This window comes from Arachis ipaensis, chromosome B04 (genome assembly GCF_000816755.2).
Source record: "Arachis ipaensis cultivar K30076 chromosome B04, Araip1.1, whole genome shotgun sequence".
In the NCBI taxonomy this organism is placed as follows: domain Eukaryota; kingdom Viridiplantae; phylum Streptophyta; class Magnoliopsida; order Fabales; family Fabaceae; genus Arachis; species Arachis ipaensis.
In genome coordinates, this window is record NC_029788.2 from 21,957,413 (window position 1) to 21,968,013 (window position 10,601).

Below are 10,601 nucleotides of genomic sequence, written 5' to 3' on the forward strand. Positions count from 1 at the left end.
GTACATACATGGATAAATAAATGTGTGGACGTGGAGGATCACTTTGTGAGTTGTGACAACAACTCGGAATTGAAAGCGGTGGAATTTTTTAAATCTAATAATTGGCAGCTATTTTGCACTTTTGTGCCCATGAAATTCTGACTCTTTCTAACTTCTTTATAATACTAGTCTCTCTGCACAACAATTATAACTAACCATATAGCATTGTTGATTGATATATGATTGATTATGTACGTTGTGGTTGTGACTTTTGAGTTCGTTTTCTGTGGTCATCATTTTTGGTGATACATACATTGCAGCAAGGCCAAATGAATATAATAATGCAATGCACGTAAGTCAATAGGGAATGTACATGCTTTTACGTCCATATTGGATTCATCCACGTTATTTAGGTCCACCATGCTCCAATTATTCAGGGCAATGCAAAAATAACTGAAAATTAATGCGTCATTACCCAACCGAAAAAACAAACAAAACAATGAGGGCTAACTTATTTATTAGAATGTATTTTAGATACTCAAAAATTAAGACACAATGACTAAAGACAGGACACCTTAATTCATGTCATGTATACTCGAAATACTTCCTATTGGTTAATTCATATAAGCCCACGATGCTTTTTTTCGCAATGCTTGATTAATGCAAAACCACACGAAGAGACGAATCTTCTAAGGAACACACAACTTCCATGTTCAAATCCAATTATTAAAAACATACATAGGATTATATCTAGCCAATGCAAAAACCAAGAATAACCTTCGTTGGCCTAGTAAATGTGAGATGACGATTGAGACTAGCATCACCCAAGATAATATTGTTTTTATGAGATTAGTTGTCCGTTAATGCAATACAATTGTGTGGCAATACTTTTTAGATTTATTTGATTTTTTTTATAAGTCTTAAAATTAAATAATTTTTCTCTTAACACTACCATCAAAATTTCTCTCTTTTTATATATATTACTAAATAATTATTTAGAAATCCACTTCCCAATGCAATTAGAAGTTGACTCTTATTGATATTTATAGTTAAAAAAGTTCTTTCAATTAATACATCACTATAAGAAAAACTAAAGCTAATTTAAAAAGAAGATAAATAATACCCTTTTGAGTCGATTTTTAGGAAAAACACCAAACTCATTTAAATTGATAATTGATAATTTTAATAGACATCTAATATAAAATTCTTAAATTGATTATTAAGTACCAAAAATTGAATAAAAAATTAGTAGAGATCAAATTCAATAATTTATTGAGGATAAATAAATATTATTATACTATTGAAAAAATTTCAAATTATAGTGAGACACNNNNTGTATATTTATATATATTTACATATATTTATTTACATATTTATTTATTTAAATAATTTATTATCAAATTAATTAAATCTATCATATAATAGAAGAATCAAACTTACAATAACGAATAATCAAACATATTTACAATAATATAATAAAAAACTTATGAAATACTAAATACGTAAATACATATTTTAATTTTATACACGATAATTGAGTGGTGGCTAATATTTTTTTATACCTAGTATAGCATGATTGTTAAAATCTATCTCATCGACCAATCTTATTGTTATTAGGTCTTTCGATGCCTAGGTATATATTACTACCTTTTTTGTCATGCATGAGCGAGTCTTGAGTTAGAATGTTCATGGTATTGGAATAATGTCTTCATTTCTTTATTGAAAATGTTGAACAGTTAGTACATGCAATAAATTATAAAATAAACAATCATAATAATAAGTTTAATTTAGAGTTTTCCAGCATTATAAAATGGCCATCTTCCTTCCAAGGAGCAATTTCAAGCCACAAGTTTTCCTACTTCTTAAAATTATTAAAGTCAAAAAGAGCACCTATATACTTACAAAGAGTATGAGTTTGTTCTCAGAATAACAATAAAAAAAACGTGAGTTTATAGTTTTTAAGTGCATGGTTTATTGACATTTCTCTCATGTGCGATATTATTACATCATGATTACGGCTACTTTATTCCAACATTCTATATATCTAAGAAATAATCGTATTGAGCACATTTGAAAGCTAAGCTAATTAACATTCTATTGTCATTAACTATCACAAATATATTGTTGACTAACTAGTTACGTTATTAATTAATTAAGCTTAAGTAGTAGTTTATGATTTAACATTTAATTTCTATGATCTCACGTACATATATATTACATCATGATGACGGTCTATATACTTTCAACTCTATCTAAGAAAATTTTATTGACGCAAAACTGAACTTCTGATTCGTTGGCTGTGTCAGCTATACGTAACTTGGTAGGTATATAGACTTATTATAAACTTTATGAAGGTAATTGTGGTTAGTCACTTATTATAACAATACTAAGATATAGATAATAGAAACTAAGTCACAAAAAATTATCTAAAGCTAAGTATTCTTGTTGGTACACTTATATTAACAACTTACGCTCTTATTATTTTATTAGCTTCAACATATGCTGGCAACCTATGCACGAGTACTCTTCTTCAACTCGCTCATTTTTTTATTTTGTGATTAATTAATTAGTAGCATCTATCTACCTAGTATCTATTTTGTTAAATTTTGTAGCTATTACCTGTGTGATTAATAAAGGGAATCAAAACTGAGAAACGAAAAATACAAACTCATGTAGCATAACATGTTTTATGACATCAATCATATGCAATAATAGTTCATAGTTATTATTATTTAACATGATGTGATAGTGTAATTATGGAAGGAAAATGTTATATGCATCACTTTTATTTTTATATAATATTTTTTAATTATTTGAAGTAAAAGTTAAGAATTGTGAAAATGCAAAAGAAATTATTTTTTGATATGAAAGAGAAAAGTGTACACTCAAAATATATTAAAAAAATACAAATATAATTTCTCTTAAAATAAAACCTTTACTCCTTAACTTGTTTACATGTTTACCCCTAATGTTATAGGAACGCGAGGCAATGATTAGCCAATTGATGGGGTTGGAAGTTGGAACTTGTACGAGCAAGTTGTCCTAGGATTATACTGTAAATAAAATAAGATAAATTCAAAATTTTAAAACTAAACAAGAAAATACAACATTTGATAGTAAAAGAAAAATGATTAGGAAAATATATCATTACTTCATTCATCATACATCCAAATCCAAGCATGACTACAACTCTTAAATTAAAGAGAAGAATAAAATAGCTATTTAACACTTTAATGATATGCACGGCAGCAATTTAGCTTGTTTATTTCCTAAGATTTATAATCATTCATCAACCTCACATAAAGACAATTGTATATAAATCTTTACCTTGTCATATTAGGATAACATGTAAATCCCAACTCATTTAGAGTATCTAGCATAATAACGAGTGATCTTTATATTTAATTATTATTTTCAGTATCTTAAAGGTGGAAATTCAGGTGCAGTCGACTTCACGTGAAGTTGAAAATTTGGTCAAATCGGTCAAATCATCTAACAACTCTCAGCAATCAATTTCACGTGAAGTCGACTGCACCTAAATTTTCACCATCTTTAAAACATACCTAGGGCAGGTTTAGAAGTTCACATACATTTTTTTTTTAATTTTTTGCGATATTCCCTAGCCTAAGTTGGCTACGAGTTCACGTATATTTTAATCAAATTGGGTTCCAATACCATATGATTCTAAAATAGCTATATCAACTAATTCAAATTTTTTTTGGTTACCCACGATATCCTCTAATTCAACAGGTCTTGAACTCCATTTAAAAATCTACCACTGACCAATGAGTTGCTGCATGCACAAAACGAAATTCAAATTTTCAATACTTACTTAAGCAAATGAGTGAGCTAATCACTCAACCAACTCAAGTTGGTTAATTCAAATTTATTTAAAGCATATTCATATGAAAAATCATTTCGGACTCTGAAGACGTATCGCTTGACGGCTTGAGTACTCTACTACTCTCCAAAAGAAAGATTTAATTAGTTCTTTATCAATACTAAAACAACAAAATCTACCCTACTAAATGATGTCAATTACATGGATCAAACAATGTCTTTTGATCTCTTTTGACTGTGAAAAGTCTTCTTATGTCTTCCTGGTTCTTTATCAATAAATTTAACAAAATTTACATAAAACATAAGGATACCAACTTAGTTGTTAATTCATCAGTGAGCAAAGCCTTAATATAAACTAACGTCAATATTGATCAAAATTCAAAAGACATGTAAACATTCAGATATAGAAACACCATCAAAACTTTTCATCCCTAAAAAGGATATCTAGCTTTCAACATGTTTGTACAAGATATCAACCACCCACGGAACATTTTACCAGACAACTATCTTATTCAGTAATCTAAACATATTGTAACAAACAAAAATGTAAATATCAGCATATCCAAAAAAATAATAAATAATAATAAATAAAAAAAGGTTGGAGAATTCCGTATGAAAATTTACAGAAGATACACATCATTTTTCCTCCAAACGCCGTAGCATTGACTCCGCAAAGTTCTGTTGCCTGCAAGTGCATGATTAATCATTAAATCAAGCAAGATGAATCATCCTAATAAATTCATATCTTACACAGCTGAAAAGCTTGTTAACTTTTTACACAAAACTAGTTGGATCAAAAGTTGATATGTTGTATAAATCATATGAAATCTTACATTAATCTGACATCGCTTAATACACTTTTTACAGCAAAATAACAAAGATCATTAAGAAGATAAACTATTTTGGAGCCTTACTATTGTACTTAACAATTGTATTTTAAAATGTAACAACGTGAAATGAAATATTGTTAACCCAAACTTAGATTAAAATTCGAAAGAACAGCAGAGGAATGCTTCAACTATCAGAAACTAATAAGCAAAACCAAAAGTAACTTGAAACTTGTAATATCCAACATATGACACCTATGTCAGAGGCCATATATGCTAACATAGTTGAACCAAGAAAATTAGGAAATCATTTGTCCAGAAAAAGGAAGGAAATTAGAAAACATTACTTACTTTCGTTCTCTATGCTTCGGGCTAGGACGAGAATACTTCAGGTATCCATCCCATGGAACCTTTTTAAGGCCAGCACGATGTGAGATTATGTCTCTTACCCTGCATCATCATTAACATAATAGATGATTTCAACAGCTACATCAGTCAAAAGTACCTCTGCATAAAATCTGGATTGAGAAACTTTACCTCTCTGCAAACTCAATGGGTGTTTCTCCAGGCTTCAGATTTTGTGGCTCCAAGTACCAAACATCACAAACAACAGCCCATGATGTCATTAGCTGCAACAAATGCTTAGTGAAAGATTGTCTGCAAAGTCATCAAAAGTGAAACCTCAATCACAGCAATAAAACAGAGCAATAATAATAATAAACATGGGAGAAGCATCTGCTTACTTTCGACTATTCCAAAAAGCATCAACAAAAATTTTATTATACTTTATTGCAACTGGGCAAACTGTGCATCCAAGTTCGAAGGCACCCTAAAAATAATTAGAAAAACTTGCAGACTTCAACTATAATTTCATGAGTATAGGNGGGAATATAAGGGCATTTCTAACGTAAAAAATTTACGTACCTTTTTGAACATAACTGTATAGTGATTATTTACGCAAGTCCCTTCAGGAAATATGAGAAGAGGGTTATTGTCAGCTCCCTGGACATGTTCCCTCAATCTGAAACATAAAATGTCGTGTAAGCAAAAAGGTAATGGATTTGAGATATATTTTTCCTGACATCTTCAAGTATACTCTGTTACTCACTTCCTCGCCACAATTTCTCGATCCTTTGCCTCTGTACGATTGAACCAAATACATCCTACGCTCTCCAAAATGGTACTCTGCAATAGTCCTGAGCAAAAACTGATTTTGAGTATATTTCATAAATGAATTATTGTCGAGATAAATTATGATATTTTTTCAAAATTATCAAGCTATAATTTTCCTTAAATCATCCTGGTTGTTCGTCATATACCCTACTCTTCTGATAACTATTTAAACTGAGCCGGTGATAAATAGCTCTAACATGACATTTTTTAATAAGAAGAAATTCATTAAGATGAGGAGAAGGATACTACAAATAGGGGGATATAGGATCCCCTATACTAAAGCAAAAAACAAAAACCAAAACATTTATCTATAAAGTATAGCTTTCCACTCTCTCAACATGTCTGAGAGGGGAAGTGCCCTATAAAGATCACAACCTTTAAACCAACTAGATGCTAGGTGTCTAATTCTGTCCCATAAAACATGCTGAGCTCTAACATAACATTTTAACTCTCAGATATGGTGCAAACTATCCAATCTCTTAGAAGCTAAACCCTTGTGTTCATAAAAACTTCAAGATAGTAAGTGTTTAATACATGAAGCTGTTTGCTAATCATGAAGACATAAGTCCTGCTTTCTTTCAGAGCTCTATATGCTTACCAACCCATCCAGGATGCTTCTGCATAATAACAGCAAATGCTGTCATCTGTTCTAAGATAATGAAATCAATCATGGAAGTATGGTTGGCCACAAAAACCTGTTGAACAAATGAAGGTAAAACCTCAGAAGAGTAATAACTAAGATCTCCTATTTGAACGCATGGATCAGGATCACATGTCAGAATTAATAAAGTTAGACAAACCTGTTTCGGTCGCCTGCTAGGCCTTGGCCCATGGTACTTGACAACCCCAGTCCAAGATGCAACAAAGAAACTACACATCATCTCCACCAACGATCTCTGAAGAAAATGGCCAATTACAAATTAATTCGACAAACAGAAAGGTCAGTTTGCCAGAGTTGTACCCAACAAAGGCGGAAAAGAAAGAGAACAGAAGTTGCTAGATTGCGTTTTAGATAGTTTGATTAGGACAAACAAATTCAAAGATATCTTTTGTATTTCATGATGTAGAAATGGTCATTGACTGTACTTTTAGTAGTTCACAAAAAAGGAAAAGAGAAATCTATGTTACAAGGAAAAAATATGAATTGCAAAAATGGCATGCAGGAACTTATAATTTGAATATGCACCTCAATATTTCTCCTCAACTTGTCTTGTCCCTTCAATAGGAGGTGCACTGGAATGAAGGATGAAAGAAATATTATCCATCCTATTGTTAGCACCAGAATCCTGAGAGTTTAATGATGATTGGATGATAAGTAAAGGAACTCTTAATATTAAGAGCATAAAACATAGAAATAAACAGGCTAAATACAAAGGGTAATTTACATATACAGAAAATTGAGAAATTCAAATCATATCCTTATATTTATATTTTCTTAATGGACAGTCAATTCAGTGCCTAACTCCACACTGAAAGGGAAAAGAAGTTAGCATCCAAAATTTAGCCAGGTAGTCTATATAATAGTCAGGTTTCAAAGTTACCATATAAAGCATAACATAATTTAAGTGAATCTGACCAACCTTGCCGGAAACAGAATCAAATATCGAAATACAACTCCACAACACCACAAAGGGAATAAATAAACATTCCAGTTCCATGGTTCAGGAGGATTTGACTTGAAACATCTTGTGAATGAGTCCTATTATATGAACAACAAAAAATAAAATTAAAAAATCATGAGATTTAACATTTAAAATATCACTTTGCAAATTCACAGCTAAACTGTAAACAAACATGAGAACCAAACATAAAAAAATTCTCATAAGAGAGTAAATGAACTTTGTGCCAGCAGGGTAGTATATTTGACATTAAGTTCTGACCATACTAATGTAATGATTGGTTCTGCGGAAAATAATTATTCAATCAATACAAAAAGAAAGAAAACAGAGAATTAAAAGGATAAAAGCTTACATCTACAATAGCACCAGCTGCCTCAGATAAAGTAGGAGAAATATCGAGCAAATCATGCCTGAGAAGGTTTTCCAGAAGAGAACAAGATAAGTAACATTAAAATGTAAAATAGCATCAAAATCTGTGTTCCCCGAAAAGATCAAATGAACAAAAAGCTGCACTCTTCATCCCAATTTTTTCTGTGTACTAAATATAGCGTGAGCAAGAAATTAAAACAAGAAAGCATACAGGCGAAGCTTTCCATGAGGTTCTTGTTGAATGGAGGATCCTGTTGGCAGGTAATCTTCGATGTTGGGTCGATCAAGATCCAATTCAGAACTAGAAGACTTGAGTGTCCCAGTGGTAGTCATCAGTTCTAAGTTCTTCTTTCTGCCGGTGAATTCTCAACGTGAAAGATGTCAACTGTGGTTAAATACTTATATACTTTGGTTCCTGAAATCAACACAATTGCCACTTTAGTTACTAAAAGTTAGTTGTTTCAATCAGATCCTTAAAGAAGTGATAGAAATTTTTGTCAGGTATAAATTCTAAATGGAAGTAACCAGCAATTTCACATGCAGAGAGAAAAATATGTTGCAACATGATAGCGACAAAAGAGAAAGCATGCAGTAAGGCTTCCATTTTCAAATTCAAGATAGTAACAAGCTTGAAGCAGCCCAGCCATGAGCAGAACACCAGAAAAGTCAAATAGGTAATTCTATCCAATATCAAATTGCAGGAGAAAAAGTATAAAAACACATGAACCCCTTGGCATCACCAATCTATGGTTCAACCAACTCCAAAATACACAGGTTAGCATCCATTTGGAAAGTCAATTCCGGAGAGAATTGAATTCAATTCCATGATTTGGCATGACTACTCAATGAATTAAATATTTTAATTTGATAATTTTATCCTTTATTAACAGAACTTTATCTTTTAACTACACACTCAACTATTTATCAAATAAAATAATATAATCAAAAGACACTTACATCACTAAATCAGGAGGCTTCTAATTAACAGTAAAAATATATAGTATAGTATGTTCACATGCACAAGTTAATGGTTACTTGGTTATTAGGCTTGAGTACGCTTGAGTACAAGCCATCTCAATTCTCAAACATACAAGGAGTAAGACATCATAAGGAATTACCCATAGATGAAGAAGGTATATAGCAAAATAATAAAGCTTAGTTCAAATACTAACAGTAATTCCAGCCTGAATCAAGAAATAGGTCGCTATCAATCTATCATATTCACAACTGTACAATTGAACACACAATTCCTAAGGCGTAAGAGTATGAAACATGAATAACACTCTAGAGTCATTCATTTCCCACAAGACATACACCAACACATAATAGAGGAAAAGCAGTACATATAACACAAGAAAGCAGTAGAAAAATCAACAGCAGGGAAGAGAGTACAAAACTCAAAATAGGGAGGATCAACGTCTTCTGTTAAACCTTTGGAACAAATGAGAGAGAAAGGGTTGAGAATCAAGATAAATTAGGGATATTGTTTGGTACAATTAATTTTGTGGTAACTGATAAGGATATTATTTATTGGTATATCAACTTTTATGAATAAATCCATGATAATTTAATTCTCACTCAGATTAAAATCGATAACATTATTTGTTCCAGAGAAGAATCATAAATTGAATTCAATTCTATATTTGTAAGAAATTTATTCTTAATGAATGCTTGAATGAATCTCTACTCTCCCAAAGAGCTTCAACGGTGTCACAGAATCCCCCTTCATAATAAGAGTTCCAGCAATCAATTTACTTAGTTACTTATAAAAAGAGAAACAAATCCAGAAAAAAAAAAAAGAATCAGTCAGGCATTTAATCAAACAGGTGGAATCATACACAGAAATGAGAAGAGAAACATCAGATTCCAAAAAAGCATCGCGATTCACGAATCGTTAATTTCAGATCTTGTAAAGAACGCAATCATTTGATAAAAATCAGTTAGCTTTGCATGTATCAAATTGACAACAATTATAACAATGATTGAGCAGCGGAGCAAAAAAAAGTACAAGAACCAGATTGCGATTGAAATTGAGATTGAGGAATAAGCTAACCTTGAAAAGAGTAAGTTGAAACTTGTATCAAATTGACAACAATTATAACAATGATTGAGCAGCGGAGCAAAAGAAAGTACAAGAACCAGATTAAGATTGAAATTGAGATTGAGGAATAAGCTAACCTTGAAAAGAGTAAGTTGAAACTTGTATCAAATTGACAACAAGTATAACAATGATTGAGCAGCGGAGCAAAAAAAAGTACAAGAACCAGATTGCGATTGAAATTGAGATTGAGGAATCAGCTAACCTTGAAAAGAGTAAGTTGAAACTTGAGAAGAAGATAGAGGATTGTAGATAGGAATAGGTTAGTGAAACGAAGCGATGAGGTGACTGTTGAGTGCCACGGCAGTGATGAGAATCTAGAACTGGTGGCGTGTAGAACAGTAGATGGTGGTGTTGCAGCACTTTCTTGTCTTGAATCTGGATTAACGTAAAATTACAAAAGAATCCTTTGAATATGGGATTAAGGGTGTGTATACTTTTGCATTTCAAACATGCATAGTTTTTACATTAAAAAAACGCAGTGCACTATCAATCTTTTTTGTATGGCTAACTTTTTTTTTCTTTTTAAAAGCAAACTTGATTATATGTTTTAATTGGTGTTTATCATAAGGAATCAATTATCAATTGTAGCTTTTGCGTTAAATTATTAGATTGGAAAGTAATATAAAAATTTTATGTATTTATTTATTTATTTTTTGTTAATTTTACCATTCAATTTAATTTGTAATACCAGAT

The 10,601-nt window shown here is 31.2% G+C and overlaps 1 protein-coding gene across 6 annotated transcripts in view; it reads right to left on the reverse strand.

The window, feature by feature from the left end:
• LOC107639126 (glycerol-3-phosphate acyltransferase 3) overlaps nucleotides 4,198-10,601 on the reverse strand; it is an 8,714-nt gene continuing 2,310 nt past the window's right edge. For 2 of the 6 annotated variants that reach the window (XM_016342552.2, XM_016342553.2), the window contains exons 2-13: nucleotides 8,019-8,222; nucleotides 7,791-7,848; nucleotides 7,400-7,518; nucleotides 7,006-7,105; nucleotides 6,620-6,715; nucleotides 6,418-6,514; nucleotides 5,755-5,842; nucleotides 5,571-5,667; nucleotides 5,390-5,475; nucleotides 5,184-5,303; nucleotides 4,998-5,096; nucleotides 4,198-4,504 (exon numbers count right to left, since the gene is read on the reverse strand). In XM_016342552.2, the coding sequence (XP_016198038.1) occupies nucleotides 4,456-4,504; nucleotides 4,998-5,096; nucleotides 5,184-5,303; nucleotides 5,390-5,475; nucleotides 5,571-5,667; nucleotides 5,755-5,842; nucleotides 6,418-6,514; nucleotides 6,620-6,715; nucleotides 7,006-7,105; nucleotides 7,400-7,518; nucleotides 7,791-7,848; nucleotides 8,019-8,140 (1,131 nt within the window). In that variant the 5' untranslated portion in view covers nucleotides 8,141-8,222 and the 3' untranslated portion in view covers nucleotides 4,198-4,455. The other 4 variants (XM_021120971.1, XM_021120972.1, XM_021120973.1 and 1 more) reach the window with 4 other exon arrangements.